Source organism: Panthera uncia (genome assembly GCF_023721935.1).
Source record: "Panthera uncia isolate 11264 chromosome B3 unlocalized genomic scaffold, Puncia_PCG_1.0 HiC_scaffold_1, whole genome shotgun sequence".
In the NCBI taxonomy this organism is placed as follows: Eukaryota; Metazoa; Chordata; class Mammalia; order Carnivora; family Felidae; genus Panthera; species Panthera uncia.
In genome coordinates, this window is record NW_026057582.1 from 107187832 (window position 1) to 107213400 (window position 25569).

The 25569-nt window shown below is 36.5% G+C and overlaps 1 protein-coding gene across 8 annotated transcripts in view; it reads left to right on the forward strand.

Annotated features, from left to right (window-relative positions):
- Positions 1 to 25569, forward strand: part of PIAS1 (protein inhibitor of activated STAT 1) — a 125393-nt gene that overhangs the window by 19932 nt on the left and 79892 nt on the right. For 6 of the 8 annotated variants that reach the window (XM_049611799.1, XM_049611803.1, XM_049611797.1 and 3 more), the window contains exon 2: positions 13488 to 13932. In XM_049611799.1, the coding sequence (XP_049467756.1) occupies positions 13488 to 13932 (445 nt within the window). Of the gene's footprint in view, positions 1 to 7549; positions 8895 to 11492; positions 13234 to 13487; positions 13933 to 25569 lie in introns of those variants that run through there. The other 2 variants (XM_049611804.1, XM_049611800.1) reach the window with 2 other exon arrangements.

Here is a 25569-nt window from a genome sequence, read left to right on the forward strand (position 1 = left end):
CATCCCTGCTTGATCTCTCTCTCTCTCTCTCAAAACAAATAACTTAAAAAAAATAGTTAAGAAAAAAGAATTTTTTTTCCTTAGGATTTGATATAATGGACTCTTTAAAACTGTGCAATTGAAGATATTGTTTGCTGTCTAAATCTGTTTGGTTTGTGAGTTCAGTTAGCAAGAGTTCATTAGTCCAGAGTATTTTGAAAGGATATGTAAGATTGCTAGCACAGAATTCCTTAAGAAGTTTGGGAAAAGGATTAGAGATCAGTCATCATCTACATAACATTTTAACTGCATGCAGTAACATGACTATATTGATTTGACATTTGGTAAAGGTAGTTCACATGTTTTATAACTCATGTTTAGTTTTAGAGTATTAATACTACAATGACCGTATAATTTATCATCCATACTGGGGCACTTTTAAGGGTGGAAGGGGATGCTTTTAATAATTTTGTGAGAGCAACAGGCATAAAAGGGAACTCCTGGAAAATTTGAAGATCTTATAATTTATTCTAGAATCTTCTTTTGTGAAGTGCTAAGAAATGAGATGATAATAGATTAATATATAATAATAAAGAAGGCTTTGTGGATAAGTAAATTTGCAGAATGTTAGATGCAACGTTAACATTTCTGCTGGCCTTCTTAGGACCTTTTATGTGTTCAAATATGACTTGAGAAAGGAGGGCATGATTGAGAATTACAGAATCTTGAATTTCTTGAACTTGTTTTGCCATAGAACCCTATTTCTCTGAATATCTATTAATACTATGAGCCTAGTTTAGAAAATGCTGATTTAGAGTATCCTGTTATTTAAATTGGAGCTCGACTTAAAAATTTCTTTTTCTTTCTTTCTTTCTTTCTTTCTTTCTTTCTTTCTTTTATTCTTTCTTTCTTTCCTTCTTTCTTTCTTTCTTGAGAGAGCGCATGAGCAGGGGAGGGGCAGAGGGAGAGGGAGAGAGAGGATATTAAGCAGTGTCCATACCCAACCTTGGAGCCCCCCATGGGGTTCGATCTCAGGACTGTGAGATCATGACCCAAGCCAAAGTCAAGAGTTGGATGCTTGACTGAGCTACACAGGCACCCCTTAAAGTTCTTTTTTTTTTAATGTTTATTTATTTGAGAGAGAGAGAGAGAGAGAGAGAGAGACAGAGCGTGAGTGGGGGAGGGGCAGAGAGAGAGGGAGACACAGAATCCAAAGCAGGCTCCAGGCTCTGAGCTGTCAGTGCAGGTCTCGAACTCACAAGCCGTGAGATCATGACCTGAGCCAAAGTCGGACGCTCGACTGACTGAGCCACCCAGGCGCCCCACCCCTTAAAGGTCTTTAATGTGAAGCCCAATCAAATTGCATCTTAGTTATAGGTTTTATTTGGGATTTTGATTGGTGATGTCTTGGCAGCTAACTGTATTAAAATAAGTAAATTTTGAAGTATAAAAAAAAAAACCTCAATTATATTTTCCTGAAAAATACTCCAGTTTTGTTATTAGTGGAAACCTGAGGATTGAATACTGATTTATTAAAAGGCCTTTTCCTTGTTATTTCTTCCAAACTAGGTAGTATGCCTGCGTTCGTTTCTTCCTTTTTACCATTTTAGACTTACAGTGCTCTGATAAGTATTGTTTCTCCTCTGTCTCAGAAGGTATTGGTACGTTTTTGATCCTCAAGTGGAAAATTATGTCTTCTAGATTTAGGAAATAAAGAATTGAACCTGTACTTTTAAGAATGGTGGTTGCTTTCAGTATTTGGAGAAAGGCTTTGGAACTTGATTAGTTGTATGTTTAAAGAATGGCGTTAAGAATGCATTTCTCCTTATTGTTCTTTTTGATTATGATAAACATTTTATTTCACTTTGTAATGGCAACAGAAGCTAACATACTCTTTTAGCATAACTAGAGTATATTTCTTTCTTCTGTTGGCTAGTTTGTAAATTGTCCTTTAGACATACCAGTTAAACATTTTTCCTATTTTTTAAATTTTTTAAAAATGTTTTTATTTATTTTTGAGACAGAGACAGAGCATGAGCAGGGGAGGGGCAGAGAGAGAGGGAGACACAGAATCTGAAGCAGGCTCCAGGCTCTGAGCTGTCAGCACAGAGCCTGATGCCGGGCTCGAACTCACAGACTGTGAGATCATGACCTGAGCCAAAGTTGGATGCTCAACCGACTGAGCCACCCAGGCCAGGTGCCCCTTTTTCCTCCTATTTTTGTACTTACAAAAATTACTCCTTCCTTGGCAGTAACTTTAACATTTTGTTGTTGTTGTTGTTGTTGTTGTTGTTGTTGTATTCTGGATATGTTAAAACGGCTACTGTTAAGAGTTTTTGACGTCAGAGATTTAGGAGTAGTTCATCTTTCTTCTCTTTAGTAAATTTCAGGAAGTGTGTAGTGTTTTTCCATGGTCCTCACCTTGAAATGTATTTTTATGTACATTAATGGAATTTCTTGAAAGAGAATATGAGCAGTTTCTTAAACTTGATTTCATTACTGTAAAACTTCTGCATATAAATATTAATCATAATCTGTTCTGAAGAATGCTCTGTGTAAGTTTTGCAATAAGTAGCAATTTTATTGTTAACTTTATTGTTGTGAAGTTGTTTCTCTTATCTATAACCAAAGAAATAATCAGGTGAAAGTGTTTTGTGTAGAAAAGGAAGGGTTGTTACAGGTTTCTGATGGGATTTTCTAAAAAAGATTTTAAGTTAATCGCTATAGCCAATGTGGGGCTTGAATTTACAACCCAGAGATCAAGAGTCAGTCACACACTCCACTGAGTGAGCCAGCCAGGCACCCCTGATGGGATTTTTAAAAACACTTAGGCAGGCTGTGATTGTAAGACCTGAACAACATTTTTCTGCAACATATTTTTTTTAATTTTTTTAAATTTATTTTTGAGAGAGTACAAGCGGGGAGGGGTAGAGAGAGGGGTCAGAGGATCTGAAGCCAGCTCTGCGCTGACAGCAGCAAGTCTGATGTGGGGCTTGAACTCCTGAACCTTGAGATTGTGACCTGAGCCAAAGTTGGACGTTCAGCCAACTGAGCCACCCAGGCGCCCCTATATTTTTTCTTTTTAATATTTTTCTGTAGTTTTTGAGAAATCATTACTAGGGCTTTTATTTTTTATTGTTTTTTAAAGTTAGTTTATTTATTTATTTAAGTAATCTCTACACCCAATGTGGGGCTTTAACTCATGACCCCAAGATCAAGAACCTTTTCTGACCGAGCCAGCCAGGCGCCTCATTCCCAGGCTTTTAGAACATTTGTGTACATCTTTTTCTAAGCTTATTTTTCTCTGAAAAGCAAGTCTGTAAATCAAGACTGAAAGATAACCTTAATTAAGTAGTTAAATAATTAAGGACAAAGTGTTTTGAATAATAACCTTAAGATTGGGGTATCCTGGGGAAAAATAGTCACCTGCATCCTAAGTAGTTGAGCAATGTTGTTTGTAACCTTATTGTTATCTGAAGGGGACTCTCTTAGGATGTGCCACAGGGCTCTGTACTTGATCCTGTTATATCCCAAGTTTTAAAGATGACCTTTGAATATTTAAGAGGCAAAATTCTGATTTTGTAGGTGGCACTGGGAAGAATACGTTAGATGACAGAATCAAAGGGAGTTAGTTCATCATCATCTCCTGGGCACTTAACCAAGTGTCATGTACTATACTTAGCCTAGGTGATATGGAGATAAGTGCTTGTCCTTGAAAAGCTCAAAGTCTAGGCAAGGACAGAGACCAGAAAATCAACAATTTTTAACACCATGTATGTACTGCAATAGAGGGTGAAGAGTGCATTTCCTCAGAGGGGTTTTGAAAGGCTAGAATGATGAACTGGAAAAAAAAAAATGAAGTTTAATAGCACCTGATATAAAGTTATAATTTTAAATTTAAAAATTTTGTTTTAAAACATAAGAAGGTTTAGCCTAAAAGCAGTTCCTATGAAAAAAAAATGAATAAACGTTTCACTTAACTTCAAGCTTAGTGCAAAACAACAATTTGATGTAGATGCAAGTTCCCCTCACTGCTGAAACAAAAACATAACACCACATCCTTCCCCTTGCCCAGATAAAACAAACCAGTCAGCTTACAAAGCAAATGCCTTATTAGGTTACATGGTAGAAATACTGTGTTCAAAATAAGAGAGGTAGTAACACTGCTGTATTCAAGATTAGGCCATTATCTGGAAAGTTTCAATCACTTCAGAGTGTACACAGAAACAGTGGACTGCTTAAGGGCTCCAGAGAACAGTGATCAGGGTAGGATGGGGTCTAGAAACCAAGCCAGTTGAGGGAAGAGAACCCTCTCAACACATTTAAAGAATAGACTCTGTGGAACACCAATGGAACACAACTTCAGAACGATTGGGTGGAGTTAAAGGAAAGTTTTGATTCATAGAGCTTTTGTGTAAGGAAGATCGCTTTAAGATTAGATTGTGAAGTCTTAGAAGAGTTTGAGCAGAGGCTGGGAGACCATCATTTAAGGGGGTACAGTAAAACTTCATATAATGGAGAGTTGGACAAGAAGATTCCTAAAATTTTATTTGATGTTATACTCTTAGGATTCTCCTATTTCCAAGAACATCATTTTCAAATTATCAGATAGTGTGTGTCATTATCAGTACTCTGCAACATCGCGTGGACTTTGGCATCTGACTTTTGAGTTGGGTTCCATTACTTGCTAGCTCTGTAACCTTGAGTAGGTTACACCTGTTACTCTGAAATAGTTCTCTTGATAATTTCCCTCTAGGGCTTCACCTAAATGTCTTTTCTGGGACTCAGAAGGCTATGATTTAAATACTTTTTGTTTAGTTAGAGAATACATTTTTCCCCTCACATTGTGTTTTGTTCATACTTGTCTTTTCCTCCTTTTAGGTTTCTTAACGTTCTCTCAGATAGAGTATATTATTTCTTTCATGGCTTCTTACCTTGTTTGAAAACTTAAATTAGATGAGATATGGTATCTTCCAATTGCAAATGCAGTGTTTTGCTTGTTTTTGGTTAGGGGAGTTTGGAAAAAAATCCTCAATCTTTTATAATATGATAGAATTAAAATTTCTTCAAGTCCTGCTTATTATTTTTAAATTCTAGATTTTATTGAAAAGTGAACGATGGGGGCACCTGGCTGGCTCAGTTGGAAGAGCATGTGACTCTTGATCTCGGGGTTGTGACTTCGAGACCCATGTTGGATGCAGAGATTACTTAAAATCTTACAAAAAAAAAACCCACAATAAAAGTGAATGATGATTGTTCTCATGATTATGTAAAGTTCTAATTGTTAAAAGATGTAGTTAGAATATTGCATGTGACCTGCAGTTTTTCTTTGCATTATTTCTTGGTCCTATCTCTTCTGTGTTGACTGTCACATTTTCTTCTTACCTTATATATAGATAAATAATTCTTGTTGCCATATATTTTAGCTGGAAATCTTGTTAGTCTTTTTTGTTTCATCTGTCCCATAGGTGGCTACTTGGATAGCCTTAAACATTATTTTTATCACATTTTGTTGCCCCCAAATATGATTGTTTACTCTGTGTAGTCTAAATTCCTTATGTCATATAGTGCCCCCTGTCTCAGTGTAACACACAATGTGCCCTGGCTGAGATTGTGGTAAGATGCTTGTATTGGTTACTTGTTATGAGCTTAGGCTCTGGAGTCAGGTTGGGTTTGAGCTCTGTCTCCATCACTTATTTACTGTTGGAATTCAAGATTAGCCTCAGTTTCTTATCCATGCAATACGAATGATAATGGTCTGTCTCTTGGGTTCATATGAGGGTTACGTAAGTTAATCACATTTACTATAATTAGTACGTGATTGGGATATTGTAAGCTTTTAACACATACTAGGTTCATCATTTTTATTCTGCCAGCCCATGTAAATGACACTTAAAAAATTTGATTGAAAACCTTACTAACCTAGATTCACTAACTATACAGATTGTTTATATTTCCTTAACAATGGAAGAATGGAAGAATGAGAAGAAAGCTTTCCTTTAATAGAGTTATACAGTTATAGAATTTTGATATTTTAAGGAACGTTTGAGAACCTCTAGTTAATCTCTCATGTTTTGAAGTGAGAAAACAGACCCTGTGAAAGATTGCGATTCAGTAAATTAGTGGTCAAGTTGGTACTGGAATCCAAGCTCTGTGTATACTAGTACCATATTATATTATGCATGTACCTAGTAGCACATAGTAGGTGTGTAGTAACTTTTGAGAATCGAATTAATATGATGATTATGTGTTTCTGTTTCTGAAGACTAGCTTATCTCTATGTATTCATTGTTCCCGTATTCCCTTTTTCTTCATACTCATTTAGGGGCTGTGCGTTGATCCAAAAAGCATTTATTGAACATCTGTGGGCAGAACAGCCTTTTACTTAAATAAAAGTCATGTTTTCCTACCTCTGCATAAGAAGTTTGGCAATGTGTTAGAATTTCACACTCTAAACTTTGTTTTTTATTAGAAAAAATATTTCATCCAAGTTTTAAAATGTTCTGAGTTAGGTTTGTTATTTTTAGTATCCAAGTTCTCATCTGGAAGGAGCCTTTTGAAGGACACGTCCTTATGTTTCATGAAATGTGATAGAACATAAATGAGGATGATTTTCAAATTATCTATCAAAAATCCAAAGCCATGGTACACCAATTGAACAGTGCTAGGTTTATGCTTAAAGGAGAATGGGATCTCCATATTTTGTCATTATGTGGGACTAACTGCACCCTGTATGATGGAATAAAGACCAGAAGAAGAGGAAGATCAACTGGAGGAGTAGGCCCTAGAGGTCACTTTTTAGTTATCTTATATTGAGAAATAAATACAGTGTGAGAAATTGGGTGGAACAAGATTTTGGAGATAATTAGCCTGATTTGTTGCCTTAGTAGAAACTGTCTAACTAGGTTTTCTGGTTGAACTGGACATTGCTGGCCAATTACTACTGCTTATTAACCATTTCAGATGGAGAGGATTAGAAATGATGTAGAAATCATTTTCAGTAGATGAAGCATCTGACCTTAAAAATAATGAAAGAATAATTGTGTTGTACTGTACAAACTTTTTAATGTATACAGTTTTAGAATTATTGATGATTGCTGTTGTGGAGAGAAAGCAAAAGTATGGGGCGGGGGAAGAAAGCAAAGGCATAAATGAAATATGACACTGTTAAATGCCTAATTTGTCTGTGTTCAGAATTCAGTTTGGTTTACTATCGGTTGTTATTTGATACCAGATAAAGATTCATAATATAGTCTGCTTTATTATGATTAATCCTGTAGACTACTTGCAGTGGGATGTGTGAATGAAAGTAATTATGTTGTTCAACGGGAGGTACCTAATTCTTATTCACAATTTAGTGGTGACCTTTAATAATATAAGGTCATGACTAATGAGACAATAATCCTGGCACTTTTTATTTAATAGCAAAAAGCAGTACTTGTTGATATTGCTTGAATATTATTTTGTATTTGGTCCCTGCCTTTATAGTTGGCATAGTGTTCTCTCTCTCTCTCTCTCTCTCTCTCTCACACACACACACACACACACACACACACACACACACGTGTCTGTGTGTGTGTGTGTGTGTATAAAATTTTACATATCTGAAAGGAGATTCAGTTGAAATGTCTTCTTTTTGAAAGGTGAAGACCTCCCCCTCCTCTCTCCCCATTGTCCTGAGAGCACTGGAAGCCAATCTTATACTGCCAAAGCAGAACACTAGAGGATTCCTCTCTGTCAAAAGTGATCAGACCAAAGGAAAAAAGGAATCCTCAAAATAGCCAAGTTCCTGCCTGATCATCCTAGAATGAAGTACCCCAGTCTGCTCACTCAGATCATCTGATCATGTTTTTAGTATCTTACTTTCAGATACAAATGTAAACCAGTGATCCTCTGTCGTTTGAGGAAAATGTCAGGCATGAAAGGCAGGTACCAAAGCAGATAGCAGAAAAGAACCCAGAGGTTGCAGAGACCACACAGACAGCAGAAGAAAACAACAATGTCATATATCCAATTTATTTATATCGTCAGAGAGAAAACAAGATACTACATTCATGAAAACTAAGAACAAGACGTAGGGGGAAAAGAAAAGAAAAAAGGCATGCAACAGAGCAGAGCTCATGGGAATGAAAATTTTAATAGGAGTGTTAGAAGATCAAGTTGAGGAAATCTCTCAGGAAATAGAGCTAAATGGAAGAGATGTAAAATGCAAGAGAAAAAAGAAAATAAAGACAAGTTAGAGAATTGGTCTAGGAAGACCGGTACCCAAATAATAGGCATACAAGAAAAGGACTAGAAAAAAGACAAAGTAAGAAAACCTCCCAGAATGGAAGGACATGCCTCTCTAAATTTAAAATACTCAGCAATTACCAGTTCATACAATTAGCGCAAAAACAAAAACCCTACCAAAAAACCCAACCCAACACTAAGACCCAACACTGTAAAATTGCAGAGCATGTAGAAAGAAGCTTCTATAAGCTTCCTGAGGGGGATATACAGGTGACTATGAAGGATTGGAGATCAGGATGATGCCAGGCTTCTTAACAGCAACACTCAAAGCCAGAACACTTTGAGGAAAGGCTGTTAAAATTTTGACAGAACCTGTTTTCCTGTCTAGAATTCTATACTAAGCCAAACTCACTTCTTAATTATGGATAAATGAAGATATTTTTGGACAATGCAAAGAATAAAAAACTGTAGCTTCCAGTTCCTTCTCTGGAATCTAGTGGAGGAAATACTCTACTCAAAAAAGAAAACGAAGAGAAAAAAGTGAGATCAAGGAAATGGGATCCAATATGGAAGAGAGACAAGGGAAATTCCCAAGATATGTTGAAGGGAAATTCTGTGACCACAGTTGTGTCCCAGGTCTAGAGAGTAAGCAGTCCAAATTGGAACCTGGTGGAGGGCTACAGAAGGTTATATATTTAAGAAAGAAATTAAAACCGGTTTACCTGATGTATTTGAATACGTTAGTAGGAAAGTTATACTTTTAGCAGTTTACAGATGAATTAGCAGTAATTACATAGAAAACTAAGCAAATACAAAAATGGTGCAGTTATTAATTAAGGAAAGCCAGGTCATACAAAAAAGGAAGAGCAATCCTGATGTACTTTGCTCAACTGTGAATATCATTTACAACCATAGTATAATGTAAACAACAATTGATTCAACCAAAAATTATGATGGGAACTTGGGGATAGAGATGTCATAGCGCTAAACCATTATTGTTTATAATAAGTCATTTTTTTCTTGAAGGAAAAATTTTAAGAACACATAAACCTGTTATATAGAATATAGTGAAAAATGCCAGAAGAAATTGCCAAAAAGCCTTGAAAGAGGTTGCCCCAGGGATGTGAAAAATAGGAGCCGGGCAAGGGACATCTGTTTTCTCTCTCTTTGCACTATTTGACTTTTTTTTTTTTTTTTCAACTTTTTTTTTTATTTATTTTTGCGACAGAGAGAGACAGCATGAACTGGGGAGGGGCAGAGAGAGAGGGAGACACAGAATCGGAAACAGGCTCCAGGCTCCGAGCCATCAGCCCAGAGCCTGACGCGGGGCTGGAACTCACGGACCGCGAGATCGTGACCTGGCTGAAGTCGGACGCTTAACCGACTGCGCCACCCAGGCGCCCCTATTTGACTTTTTAAACTGTGTGCATATGCCTGTTTAATTAAAAAAATTAATTTTTTTTATTTAAAGAAATTTTTTTAAAAGTTTATTTTTGATAGAGACAGGGTAAGCAGAGGAGGGGCAGAGAGAGAGGGAGACACAGAATCTGAGCTCTGAGCTGTCGCCTGACGCAGGGCTCAAACTCACGGACCGTGAGATCATGACCTGAGCCGAAGAAGGACGGTTAACTGACTGAGCCACACAGGCACCCCAAAAATTAATTTTAAAAAGATGCCCCTCACAGAATGCTCTGTGTTCAGAGTATGTACATTTCTCAGGCATTCTGAATTCCCTAGGGTTCTGACAGCTTTATCATTTGGGGATGTAGAGTCAGCAGCATGCTATTTGAGGAGGTAATGATTTCTAGTAGTAGCAGTGGTTGATGTTATCCTCAGTTATAAATATTCATTTTGTTGTAGTGCTAACAAATGGAGATTTTTAAACACATGACAGATTAAAATATATTGCATTTCACCATCTCAGATGTAAGTGTTTAGTTTTCCTCTGTGTTGTCAACACTTTACATTGTGAATTGACTGCTCCATGCTTCTCTGAAGCTTTTTGTTGAGTGATGCTTCAGATGTTTGTGTTTCCTGCCCCCCTTTTATTTAGTTTTAAAAAATACTGCATGCTGGGGCACCTGGGTGGCTCAGTCAGTTAAGCGTCTGACTTCGGCTCAGGTTATGGTCTCGTGGTTCGCGAGTTTGAGCCCCATGTTGGGCTCTGTGCTGACAGCTAAGAGCCTGGAGTCTGCTTCCGATTTTGTGTCTTCCCCCCCCCCCCCCCCCCCCCCCGTCTCTCTCTGCCCCTTCCCCTCCCAGACTTGTGCTCTGTCTCTCTCAAGAATAAATAAATATTTTTTAAAAATTCTGTATGCTTACTACAGCCCTTAAGAGCGTGCAGAAGCTGCTCCAATAACAGCAATGGATAGCACCCTATCTTTCACCAAACCTGATTTTAAGGTGCAATGGTTCATTTGAATCCAGATGCATTCTTTTCTTACCCGAACCACCAATTCTTTTAAGCCAAATATTGATGCTTGAAATGGAGATTAGATGTTAAGTCAATTAGTCTTTTAAAAGGTTTTTCTCTTTCCTAATTGAAAAGCTTGTGGTTTGCTTCCTCTAAAAGATGGTATAGTGTAAGAGCACAACATTTGGATTAGTTGTATAGTATTCAACAACTTTCTTAACCTGCCTAGGTCTCAGTTTTCCTTTTTTTTTTTTTTTTTATGTTTATTATTTATTTTGAGAGAGAGAGGGAGAGAAAATCCCAAGCAGGCTCCGCACTGTCAGCACAGATCCCAGTGCCATGTTTGAACCCATGAACCATGAGATCATGACCTGAACTGACATCAAGAGTCAGATGCTTAACCAACTGAGCCACCCAGATGCCCCCAGTTGTTTCATTTGTAAAATAAGGACAGTACCTCATTAATTGTGATGATTAATTACACATCCTGTAAGAACAAAAAAATTATACTTCTGTCATCAGCCTTTTTCTTTTGACCATCAAGCAAGAGATTTTATTTTATGTGAATTGTCAATATGTCCTTCCATATAAATAAAATGATAATACATCTGTGGTGCATTTAAATCCTTATACCCAAAGAGTAAGGACAAAAACTGTCATCAGTGAAAAGTTTGTGATAATCACTGAATTTCAGGTTTGTTTGTGTTTGACCTAGGAGAATGGAATTGAAGTAGAAAGACATTATTCTCTTTCTAAAATTTTTACTACTGTCTCTGTAAAATGAAGTGTACATTTGACTAATGCCAACCTAAATTTATTTTTAACTGATAATCTTTGAAGCATAATTTCTGTTATTTCTCCAAAAGCAGAAGCTTACTTATTAACGTAGTGCTTTTCAGTTGAAGTCCCAGTTCCTTTTAAAATAAGTCATAAAAATCTTTAAAACTATTTTGTACTCTTAGGACAATTTGGATAGTAGAAAGAAATTGGTATCTTGCTGACAATATAGTAAGTATTGAATTTCTGTTCGTATCTAAAAAAGAGGAACATTTAGAGGATTTGGGGTAGAATTTGTTTTTAAGGCTTGTAGTATTTCTTTGCATGCCTTGTATAGAACATAAAAGTTTGGGAGTTCATTTGCATTTATGTTATAGTTACATGTATAACTTATTGTTGTAGATTCCACCCCTGTTCTTTCTTTTGGTGTGATTTTCTTATTTACTTTGTTCTTTCATTCATTCATTTACTCATTGTCCAGGCATTTGATGAGTTTCTACTGTTGTCAGGCTCAGGTAACATTGGCTTGTGCCCTGGAGGACCTCAAAGTGGTCATGGAATCACTTGTACAAATAGAAAATTGTAATAAAGCAAGACAAGTGCTAGTAAAGATATGAAAAGTGGCCAATAAAAGTAGTGAGAAAAGAATCATTAATATTGCCAGGCCCAATGGACTAAGGCTGACAAAAGCTAGAATTTGAAGAAAGAGTATTTTTCAGGCCAGAGAAGTAGAGGAAGGACTCACATATGTTTAATTACCAACTATATTGGATCTAAAGCTCTTTATATTGTTTTCTCACTATTTGGATTTTTTATTTAATTATTTTGTACTCTCTAAACAGCTTCAAGAGGATTGGCTGGGGTAGAATGTCCTCTCAGGGAGTGGCAGTGAATTAGGAAAGGCAGGTTATCTTTTGTGTATTGGTAATTGGTATGGGGTGAGGGGATAAAACTGTTGGGGAAAATAGCTGGTGATAAGCTTACTTGTGTCTTCCACCCTAACACCTCCCTGTCAGTGGTGGTAAAGTCAGGATTCTGCTGTTAATACTATATGATCTTGGGTAAGCCATTTCTTCTCTTTGGATTCCTTTTTTTTTTCCACTTTAAAATGAGAGGAGTGGTAGAGATGGGCATTTCCTGTTGGTAGTCTCTTAGTAATTGGTAGAAAAGAAGAAATATTGACCAAACAATTTTGGAAACCAAGAGCCTTACACATTATGGCATGTGGATTGAATTCCTAGACTTTTTAGCCTGGGCTTGCCAGTGGAGTGAGTCAATATTATGTTTCCAGCTCTGTCCTTTCCTAATGGTGTAGTGGAAAGAATAGGGGTTAGAATCGTACATAACTGTGTTTGAATCCTGACTGCTACTTAGTAGCTATGTGGCCTTAGGCAAGTTATTTAACCTTTCTTAACTACATAGTTTCTTCATGTGTAAAGAAGGAGCGGGATAACACCCTGTGGAGATAATAAAGATTTAGTGACAACGATATGATATGAAAATATTGATATGAAAATTCGATATGAAAATATCGAATATATCTGGTAAATAATGGGTCAGAAAGGGTATATAGTTTTTAAGTCCTGCAAATTCCGAGGTCAGCATACAAGGTAATACCTGATAGTATGTTATTTATACCCTGCTGTGTGCATCTGGTGTTTGAAGTGGGCTGTGTATGTGTTTCGTATATAGTTATGTAATTTCCCCCCAAGAAAATAAATGTTCTTGAGGGCTCATCATTATATTTTGCCATCCACATAGCACTCAGCACTCTCCTGGAGACTCAGTAAGTGCTTGGTGAATAGCTGACAGTTGAATCAACACAGTGGACTGAGGTGAGGTGTGGTTCTACCTGGTGAATACTTCATCTTACATCTTTCATAACCCTGGGTAGAAGTTGTTGAATTTATGAGTATTAATTTAAAATTTCTTTGATTACTTATTTTAAGTTTGAAATAGCTAGAATTGACTATAAATGAGCTGGCCTGTAAGCAAGCCATAAGGAGAAAGGGTTATAATAAAGTATTGCTTAATGTTGTAAATTATACTATGGGAATACTAACATTTCACATTTTGTTTTGTCTCGAAGCAAATGGTTATGAGCCTTAGAGTTTCTGAACTCCAAGTACTGTTGGGCTACGCTGGGAGAAACAAGCACGGACGCAAACACGAACTTCTCACAAAAGCCCTGCATTTGCTAAAGGCTGGCTGCAGTCCTGCTGTACAAATGAAAATTAAAGAACTCTATAGGCGGAGGTTCCCCCAGAAAATCATGACGCCCGCGGACTTGTCCATCCCCAGTGTCCATTCAAGTCCTATGCCAGCAACTTTGTCTCCATCTACCATTCCACAGCTCACTTATGATGGTCACCCTGCATCATCGCCGTTACTCCCTGTTTCTCTTCTGGGACCTAAACATGAACTGGAACTCCCACATCTTACATCAGCCCTTCACCCAGTACATCCGGATATAAAACTTCAAAAATTACCATTTTATGATTTACTGGATGAACTGATAAAACCCACCAGTCTAGGTAAGATTATTCTATGATGGTTATTTGGTTACTTGGGACAGGAGGTGGGGAGACGCATTTTCATTTTAGAGTGTTAATTTGACTCAGTTTATTATTCATCATGAAATTTTCCTTTGGTAGTAGCATTCAGATTACAATAAGGATCTTTCAGTTTTAGACAGAATCAGATACATAAAAGTTATCTTTCAGGCAAAGAAAAAAAGTATAGTCAAGTTTCCAAGAATATAAACTTTTAAAGTGTAATATTTTAGGGGCACCTGGGTGGCTCAGTCAGTTAGGCGGCCGACTTCAGTTCAGGTCATGATCTCGCGTTCTGTGGGTTCTAGCCCCATGTTGGGCTCTGTGCTGACAGCTCGGAGCCTGGAGCCTGCTTCGGATTCTGTGTCTCCCTCTCTCTCTGCCCCTCCCCTGCTCACACTCTCTGTCTCTCAATAATAAATAAATGTTAAAAAAATTTTTTTATGTGTAATATTTTAGATTGTTGATTAATATTTTGCAATAATCCTTACAAATTAAAAAATTAAAACCTAATAATTTCTACCAGCCTCTAAATTCAGTTTTTAATTTTCAGGGTTGATGAATTCTAAAACAAATGATTGACTAGTTTTGATTATTTAAATGAGTAAATGGTTTTAATTATTATAAAAGGAAAATTCAGCTTTGATGTGTGGTATTTTAATTTCAGCTGACTTTTTCAAGTGGATGTGTGTGCTTTGCAGGTGTGCACATGATCATGCTTTTATAATACGAATACTTGAAATTTTATTTACTGTGTTTTTACCATTATTTGATTAATGGATAGCATTCTAATAGGATTCAGTGTGTATTAGTCACTTTATTGCTCCAATACTACCATAGTTTATTTAATGCAGAATAAAACTGACTCTGTTGTGATCTCTGACACCTTTGTTGTAATATATTTAAAATATCAGATGTGCAGGTGCTGGTTTATTGTTATAAATTAGTGGTAGACAAGCTGTGGCTGGCAAGACAAATCCTGTGGCCTGTTTTTTGTGGACCTAATAAGCTAACAGTGTTTTGTGTGTGTGTGTGTGTGTGTGTGTGTGTGTGTGTGTGTGTGTGTTCATTCTCAAAGGCTTGTAAAAAAAAAAAAAAACAAAAAACAAAGAATAATATGCAACAGAGACCATGTTTGTCTGCAAAACCTAAACTATTTATTGTCTGACCTTTACAGAAAAAGTTTGCTGACCCCTGTTACAAATCATTCAACATTTCAGTTAGGGGGATTGGTTAGTGTTGAATTTTGAGAACATACTCAAATTCATTGAATTGGGAAATGTTTGTCTTTAATTATATTTAGCAGAATTTACCTGAATAAATTCAGTTCATAGGAGTCATTTTCAAACAACATGAATTTTGTATCACATTATTTTTTAAAAATAGCTATTGCAGGGCAGCCTAACACTTGTCAAAAACCTGTATGCTTATAAAACGTACACATGCTCATTATAAAAAATGAAAGTGCCAGAGTCCCTTCCTCATTAGTAGTTTGTGTATGCATATATAAACAAATTACGTTTTTGTTTTTCAAGAAGGAATCCTATTATACATCGTATTCTGTGACTTGCCTTTTTCCCCTTACTATAGACATTTCTCCTTGTCTGTCTTAATAATTGAAGTCCATACACATATAGACACACACCACACACACACACACACACGCACGCACACATTCTAGCTCATTTCTTATTAAAAAACTGTATACTATTCTGTGATTTAAATGAGTTCTCTAGTAAAAGACAAGTTTTTCTAGTTTTTTGCTGCCAAAAACTGTGCTGCAGTGAACATCATCTGAAATTTAAAAGGAAAAACTGTTGGTGGCTTTGATTTGATTTGATTCCCAGTTCTCAAATTCTCTTCTGGTCTTAATTACTGTATCTTGCTGTTTTCATTTTCAGTAATATACATTTCAAGTACCAGTGTGAATAGATTATATTTACATATGTATCTTAATTTTGTTATAAAGAGTAGGAATGCAAACTGGACACACATTATACTTATATTGGATAATAGTTTAAATCAATTAAATAAATTAAATTAGAATTGAGAGAATTAAGTTAATTATTTTTATTTTACTGAAGTACTTTGCTTGAATATATTTGTTAAGTATTAATTTCTAATTGTCTACACTGATGGTCTTTTCATGCCTTTTTAGCTTAACCTAATATATCATAATTTACATTTTGTATCTTATTGCTTTAATACTTCAGGATACTTTTATCCTTATGAACTTTTCAATGTACCTGATTTTCCTCTAAAAAGATACTAAAAACAGATAGTTCATAAGAAATTATGTTCTTAAAAGCTGCAGTTTTCGATCTCTTTCTATAATGCTTTCCCCCCAGTGGCTGTTTTTAAAGAGTAGGCAGTAAGTTTTAAATAATTTTTCCATCTTTACTCTTTATGTGAAAATTTATAGACTGCTTCAATGGGGTGTGTTTGTGTGATAATTTAAAAACAATGCCATAAAAATTTTCCCATCTTGATAACCAGTAAGTAAACCCTTGCATTTACAAAATTGACTAGATTGAAATACTGAAGGATTTACCATGAGACTTACTTAATTGGGCATTCTTTGTATTGTCAGTTCTCATTATTTGCACATTCTATCTTTGTGAATGTCTACTATCTCAAATGTATTTGTAATTCCAAAATCACATAATAATTGCATGGTCATTTTAGACACGTGCAGAGTGGTAAAAAAAGTTGAGTCTTCTGACTCACACTTTCACACCTGTGATTGAACAAGGTGACTCTCGAGGCCTTCTTGTTTTCAGCTTTCATACTGTAAGTGTCCTCTTCTATGCTCTATTTAATGCCGTGGTTTTTGCATTTTTGTGCTTTTTATTGGTGATTACAGTTTTAAATAGCCCCCACCTATAGTGCTGAAGCTCTGTCTAGTGTTCCTAAATGCAAAAGGCTGTGATATGCCTCATGGAGAAAAAAATATATGCATTCAGTTTTGTTCAGGCATTAGGTAGTGCTGTTGGCGGTGAGGTCGATGTTAATGAATCACCAATATATATTAAGTAAGGTGTCCTTAAACAGAAACACAACCTAAAACAAGGTTACATAGTGATCAGTGGATGAAGATGGAATCAGAGGCTTGTAGGAACTTAGTCCTATGTATTCCCTAAACCTGAATACTGGTTCAGTATTCACTAATTCATTGTTTGTGGTGACTTGTAGAACAATTACCACAAGTGACAAAAATTGTGTATTTAAAGTATAATTTAATTTGAATACTAGTTTTTATTGAATAAATCCATTGTTTATGGTATACATACAAAATGAATAGGTGGTATGGAATTGCTTGGTGGTGTATAAATAGATTTCTAATTTCTCATTGCTATCATAGAATTAAAATAAAAGCCATTATTTTGGTTATGCATAAAGCAGTCTCACCAGAAAATAATTTGTGGAGGTTTATTGATTCAGTAAATATTCAAGGGAGGGAATGCTCAGTGAATCTGAAAAAGATTTATTGAAAAAAGATTTTGAGTAATTTGCAGAGTTTAAGATGAATGTATTTTAAAGCTCTATTTTGTAAAAAGCGGAATAGAAGAGGGGCGCCTGGGTGGTTCAGGCAGTTGAGCTTCCAACTCTTGATTGCAGCTCAGGTCATGAACCCATAGTTCGTGGGATCGAGCCCTGTGTTGGGCTCTGGGCTGACAATGCAGAGCCTGCTTAGAATTCTCTCTCTCTGCCCCTCCCCAGCTTGTGCTCGCTCGCTCTCTCTCTCTCTTAAAATAAGTAAATATGGGGTGCCTGGGTGGCTCATTCGGTTAAGCGTCCAACTTTGACTCAGGTCATGATCTCGCAGTTTGTGAGTTTGAGCCTTGCCATTGGGCTCTGTGTTGGTGGTGCAGAGACTGCTTGGGATTCTCTCTCTCTGCCCCTTTCCCTCTTGCATTCTCTCTGTCTCAAATAAATACATAAAAAAACAAACAAAACTTAGGAAAAAAACTTCAAAAAAAATTTAAAACCCCAAAAACAGAATAAAAGAAAATAATCTAGAAGATTCTTCAATGTTATTAAAGACTGTTTCTTCATTTAATGAAGTAACCACTTCACTTCATCACAGAATTTAGCTTTCCCTCCCTCCCTCCCTCCCTCCCTCCCTCCCTTCCTTCCTTCCTTCCTTCCTTTCTGGAGTACACACCAGCCTGGCAAGGAGCCCAACATGGGTCTTGAACTCATATGACCCTGAGATCAACAATCAGATGCTTAACCCACTGAGCCACCCAGGTGTCCCACAGAATTCAGTTTTATAAAGGGCTTTTTTGCCACTAGGTCATTTCCGAAAAGTTAAATGTCTCTGGTATTCTCTTTGTTTCTAAACATATACATTTAAAATCATTATAGGCTCATTAGAGTTTAGTTTTGACCTGTAGCCAGCTAGTTTATAACAATTATCACTTGAGACAATCACAATGTGACAAGTAAATTTAATTTTTCATTTCCTCCCCTCCTTTTGGCCTTAGCCCTTAGATTGAAACAGATTCTAAGATGTTCTGAATATAACTTGAATGGTTTTCTGCATGATTTATGTTTCTAGCTAAAATCACAACAATAGTTTTGGTATCCCCAATTTTATTAGGTAATTGTTATCCACTCTTAAACTCATTTTGTTATTATTTCTTTAACAATGAGTAATTTTAAGGTCTTCATTCATTTTGGAACCACACATTAAAGAGAATTCTTTTCATTGTCCATAGTTAACTAGAAGAATTGGGAGATGAAGGGGTTGATTTATTTTTTTTGCCTATCATATTAAAATCTTGTTTGTAAGAGGCCTATTTTACATGCTTTTTTTTTCAATATATGAAATTTATTGTCAAATTGGTTTCCATACAACACCCAGTGCTCATCCCAAAAGGTGCCCTCCTCAATACCCATCACCCACCCTGCCCTCCCTCCCACCCCCCATCAACCCTCCGTTCTCAGTTTTTAAGACTGTCTTATGCTTTGGCTCTCTCCCACTCTAACCTCTTTTTTTTTTTTTTTTTTTCCTTCCCCTCCCCCATGGGTTTCTGTTAAGTTTCTCAGGATCCACATAAGAGTGAAAACATATGGTATCTGTCTTTCTCTGTATGGCTTATTTCACTTAGCATCACACTCTCCAGTTCCATCCACGTTGCTACAAAGGGCCATATTTCGTTCTTTCTCATTGCCGTGTAGTACTCCATTGTGTATATAAACCACAATTTCTTTATCCATTCATCAGTTGATGGACATTTAGGCTCTTTCCATAATTTGGCTATTGTTGAGAGTGCTGCTATAAACATTGGGGTACAAGTGCCCCTATGCATCAGTACTCCTGTATCCCTTGGGTAAATTCCTAGCAGTGCTATTGCTGGGTCATAGGATAGGTCTATTTTTAGTTTTCTGAGGAGCCTCCACACTGTTTTCCAGAGTGGCTGCACCAATTTGCATTCCCACCAACAGTGCAAGAGGGTTCCCGTTTCCCCGCATCCTCTCCAGCATCTATAGTCTCCTGATTTGTTCATTTTGGCCACTCTGACTGGCGTGAGGTGATATCTGAGTGTGGTTTTGATTTGTATTTCCCTGATAAGGAGCAACGTTGAGCATCTTTTCATGTGCCTGTTGGCCATCCGGATGTCTTCTTTAGAGAAGTGTCTATTCATGTTTTCTGCCCATTTCTTCACTGGGTTATTTGTTTTTCGGTGTGGAGTTTGGTGAGCTCTTTATAGATTTTGGATACTAGCCCTTTGTCCGATATGTCATTTGCAAATATCTTTTCCCATTCCGTTGGTTGCCTTTTAGTTTTGTTGGTTGTTTCCTTTGCTGTGCAGAAGCTTTTTATCTTCATAAGGTCCCAGTAATTCATTTTTGCTTTTAATTTCCTTGCCTTTGGGGATGTGTCGAGTAAGAGATTGCTACGGCTGAAGTCAGAGAGGTCTTTTCCTGCTTTCTCCTCTAGGGTTTTGATGGTTTCCTGTCTCACATTCAGGTCCTTTATCCATTTTGAGTTTATTTTTGTGAATGGTGTGAGAAAGTGGTCTACTTTCAACCTTCTGCATGTTGCTGTCCAGTTCTCCCAGCACCATTTGTTAAAGAGACTGTCTTTTTTCCATTGGATGTTCTTTCCTGCTTTGTCAAAGATGAGTTGGCCATACGTTTGTGGGTCTAGTTCTGGGGTTTCTATTCTATTCCATTGGTCTATGTGTCTGTTTTTGTGCCAATACCATGCTGTCTTGATGATGACAGCTTTGTAGTAGAGGCTAAAGTCTGGGATTGTGATGCCTCCTGCTTTGGTCTTCTTCTTCAAAATCGCTTTGGCTATTCGGGGCCTTTTGTGGTTCCATATGAATTTTAGGATTGCTTGTTCTAGTTTCCAGAAGAATGCTGGTGCAATTTTGATTGGGATTGCATTGAATGTGTAGATAGCTTTGGGTAGTATTGACATTGTGACAATATTTATTCTTCCAATCCATGAGCAGGGAATGTCTTTCCATTTCTTTATATCTTCTTTAATTACCTTCGTAAGCCTTCTATAGTTTTCAGCATACAGATCTTTTACATCTTTGGTTAGATTTATTCCTAGGTATTTTATGCTTCTTGGTGCAATTGTGAATGGGATCAGTTTCTTTATATTTCTTTCTGTTGCTTCATTGTTAGTGTATAAGAATGCAACTGATTTCTGTACATTGATTTTGTATCTTGCAACTTTGCTGAATTCATGTATCAGTTCTAGTAGACTTTTGGTGGAGTCTATTGGATTTTCCATGTATAATATCATTTTACATGCTTTTTAAAACCTTTTTCATTAATCTTTCTAAGATTTCTCCCTATATATATCTATTCCTTCCCCCATCCAGAATTGATTTCACTTTTTTTTCATGTTCTTATAACATTTTGTTGTTAGTGCCTCAAAATGGTAAGGGTTCTGCTGTATTCATCTTGTATATATTCCTGTAATAGCTATCTATGACTTTGTTACATGGCAGTTGTTCAGTAAACATTTATTAGCTCTCCAATTTATTTAAATACAATAGAGTCTTTTACTTCACTCTGATTCAGTGAATTTTAATCATTTTACCATCTGAATACAACTGAGGCATACCACATTATCATAAACAGTGGCTTATGATAAGGATGGGAAATAGAGTTAGGGAGAAAAGAGGTGTCCTTCCTTTTATTATTTCCACTCCCACTCTGAACTCTATAGTTAATTGATGATTTGGATATTTAATATACCCTATACACCCTCCCGCCCCCCAATTATAAAAGATATAACATGTTTTATATAGAATCCATAGAGAACACTTACTTTAGAGAGAAATTTAAAAATACTTCTATTGTGTTCTGGTCAGTCATTGTCTTGTGTGTGTTTGTGTTTCTTTCTTTTCTTTTTTTTTTTTTTTTTTAAGGTTTATTTATTTTTTGAGAGAGAGATGGAAAGAGTGCAAGCTGGGGAGGGGCAGAGAGAGAGTGAGAGAGAGGATCCCAAGCAGGCTCCACACGGTCAGTGCAGAGCCTGGTGCGGGGCTCGAACTTACTCACTGAACCGTGAGGTCATGATCTGAGCCAAAATCAAGAGTTGGACGCTTAACCAAGTAAGCCACCCAGCTGCCCCGCCCCCCCCCTTTTTAAGTTTTATTTATTTAAGTAATCTTTATGCCCAACATGGGTCTCAAACTCATGACCCCAAGATCGAGAGTCACACGCTCTTACAACTGAGCCAGACAGGCACCCCTTGTTTGTGCTAATTTCTGATTTTGTTTTAATGAAGAGGAGAATCTCAAATACTAGCTGATGTAACCCAGCATGTTCTTAGCCACTTACATTATTGATCCATATAAATAATGGGGCGCAGAAAATTTTAATCTTTGTAGTATATTGAGCAACATGTGTTAGAAGTATACAGTACTTTGAAATATCTTATTTGTATAGAGTGCCCCTATTGTGTCGCTCAGCTGTGGAATTTACACAATTATAAAAATCAGAAGGACAAATCGTTTTGGATTAAAATGTTATGTCCATTCAGAAGCAAGATATTTTCCCTCAATTCTTTAATATTATTTTTAGAATAATATCATTGTTTAGAATGTTATTGTTTATATTGTTTACACTTACCTGTGTTAGAGCATAATGGTAAAAACACAAAATATTTTCATAGTGATTGAAAGAATATTTGGTTTGATTCAGATAAGAATAAACAGCCATTAATACTTAGGTTTATGTTTGTTAGTAATTTAGTTATTTCTCTTTTTCTTGACTCAGGTAAATTTTCAAAGAGAAACTAGATTTTTTTAAAATGATGCCTTTACATGTTTTTAATAGTTTTAATTATTTCAAAGGCAAACATAGAGAACAAACAGCTTTGCATTCATTTGGAGTACTCATGTAAAAGTTTGTTGAGTCATCTCAAGTTTTGCTAAGCCAAATTGTATCTTCTCAAGAGATGTCTTCCTTTTCAAGTTTTTGTTATTTATTTTATTTTATTTTATTTTATTTTATTTTATTTTATTTTTGTATTCTTTTAAGATTTTATTTTTAAGTAATCTCTATACACACAACATGTGGCTTGAACTCAATCCCAGGATTAAGAGTTGCATGCTCTATTGACTGAGCCAGCCTGGCATCCCTCTTTTGAGTTTTTTTTTTTTTTTTTTTACATTATTTTTTTATTCAGTTTATTTATTTTGAGAGAGAGACAGAGAGAGTGGGGGAAGGGCAGAGAGTGAGAGGGAGAGAGAGAGAATCCCAAGTAGGCTCTGCACTGTAAGTGCAGAACCCGAGGTGGGGCTGGAACCCATGAACTGTGAGATCATGACCTGAGCCGAAATCAAGAGTCGGATGCTTAACAGACTGAGCCATCCAGGTGCCCCCTCTTTTGAGGTTTTTCAAGGTCTTAGGCAGTACACCTGAATAAGTTTACATCATGTGTCTATGGATTAGCGATTTCTCATAGATTGGAATGAGGAATAATAATTGTTGTCACTGAGTGTTATTTCTAATGTTCTAAATCAGTGTTCTTCTAGTTGATCAGCAAAGGATACAATGTTTCCTCTTATCCATATTCGAACCCACTGATAAAAATGACTTAAACATTTTACTTTAATGTAAAACATATTGATGTATATTCATTTGCCAGTCTTTGGTGTAGTTTAAAAGGCCTTTCCTTTGAGACTGCAGATTTCCTAGTTTTAGTTTTATTTTATTTATTTTAAATTTATTTATTTTTTGTGACAGAGTGTGCCCATGTGCGCGGTGGAGAAGGTGCAGAGAGAGAGAGGGAGAGAATCCCAAGCGGGCTCTGCACTGCTAGTGCAGAGTCCGGTGTGGGGCTCGAACTGAGGAACTGTGAAATCATGACGGGAGCCAAAATCAAGAGTTAGACCCTCAACTGACTGAGCCACTCAAGTGCCCTGATTGCATTTTTTAAAAATAGATAATTTTTTCAATGCTTATTTTTGAGAGATAGAGTATGAGCAGGGCAGGGGCAGAGAGAGAAGGAGGTACCGAATCCAGAGCAGCCTCCAGGTTCTGAGCTGTCAGCACAGAGCCTGACATGGGGCTTGAACTCACCAACCGTGAGATCATGACCTGAGCTGAAGTCACACGCTCAACTGACTGAGCCACCTAGGTGCCCCACTCATTGCATTTTTTTTTTAAGCAACTTGCTTTTGTTGGGGCTTTGCAGAGCATTTGACTTAAGTTTTCATAAAAACAGCAACTCTTTCTGCATTTAAATTTCATCAGTTTTATAGTATTTAAGTTTGTAATTGCAGGTGCAACTGGCATATAAACAGGTTTGAGAAAAAACACCTCTGACTCTGCAGTGCTTCTGCACTGGAGAGTAGTCTGTTGGTGCAGGCAGTCAGCTTGCCGGAGCACCAGTCAGGAAGTGGAGAGGCATTGGGGAAGAGCAGTTAATAGCAGGTCAGTTAAGAGGGTGTCTGTGGATTTTCTTATGCAACCATTCTGAAAATATTTAACTCTCCAAAGACCATGAACTTAGAAGTTTATTTGTTCTCTAGCCTACGAATAATTTAAGTGGCTTCTTCTTTGGAGGAGCAACATGGATCATAAATGTTACGGTTGAGGTGTTTTGTTGTCGTTTGTTTTTAAAGAAACCTACTTTTATCTCCCTGTCACCTCTTTGGGAGGTTTAGATGGGAGGAAGCTTAGGAGAAATAGGGAGGTAGTAAGTGAACGTTGTTTTTTACCATACAGTTTTATGTTTGTAGTCTTTCTTTAGAATTCATTATACTCTAATTCTTTTCTAATTGCGGGCAGTGACCATAAAGAACAAGGACAAAATGAAACCATTTCACAGGCATTTTCTCTTAAATCTGATTCTTGTAAAAAACTGGAAATTGTCTGTGAAGATGGTCTCCTCTTGGTCCTCCTCAGTTCTTAGAGTGTTGTAACATTTTTTGGAAAGCATTTGGATGCTACAAAGTGAAGTATCTGGAACACTAAGACATTGTGTCATTCTTCAGTTTGGGGTTAAACAAGTCACTTGTTTATGTTTTCTTTTTCTTTCTTTTTTTTTTTGAAGATTTAATTTTTAAGTAGTATCTGCACCCAGTGTGGGCTCAAACTTACTACCCTGACATCAAGAGTCACATATTCTACTGACTGAGCCAGGCTGGCGCCCTTATCTTTCTCTTTTAAATCTTGGAAGGTAGCTTCTATTTAAGTTTTAATGTTTGTTAAACAATCTTTTCCATTAAACACCATGAATGTATATTATCTGTGTTCTATTTATTTGGATTTTCCTGAGTTTTGTCACACCGAGTTCTAACTTGATGTGGGACAATATACCGATGCTTCCTAGGGAAAACTGACAACTGAGGTGTACTGGGTTTATAGTCTCAGTATTTTAGAAAGCTAGGTTGATCTCTTTCCTTTTTAAAACAGAACACTTCCTATATAGAAAATTATAATTATTTTAGGCTTGGGAAGATGTATGAATAATTTATAGAAAAGGTTTGAATTTTATATATGTATTTTATATATAGTGTGTGTGTGTGTATAAATTTGGGTTTTGCCTTTGAAAGGCAGCATATGCTTCAGCACTTCTAAATAGTTAAAATGATCCATCTTGTTTTGTGCAACACGGGTAAGGTTTCTGCTATATCTTAATAACGTTGGGTACCAGTGTTTTCCGCCAAGGGCTCCTCTAGCATTGGATTAGATTTCACAGTTTCCTTCTCCTCTCATTTTTTTATAATTGAGTTTGCCTTCCTCCACATGCCTGATAGCCACTGCCTAGAGATCAGGTGATACAAATTCAAGGACGCAGGCTCTGATAAGTATTGGAAAGGGCATTCAGAGGTTTTGTGATTCACTCTTCTCTGCTTTTAGAAAATTTGCCCTCTAACAATTCAATACGAGCTGTGCTCTTCTGTACTTGAATTTTGGGAAATCAAGGCACTAATTTTTTCTGTAGGTGGGTTTTTTTTTTCCTAATTTGGAAGCACTGGTTTCTGATTTCAAAGTAAAATCTAAGATTTACCTTCTAACGGTATATTCCTTTGTAGATAATTTAATATTTTGATTATTGTTTTTATAGTGGCTCAGAACCCCAAAGGCATCTAATGTGTTTTTAATAAATGGGTATCTGTGTTCTCAAGGGTTATC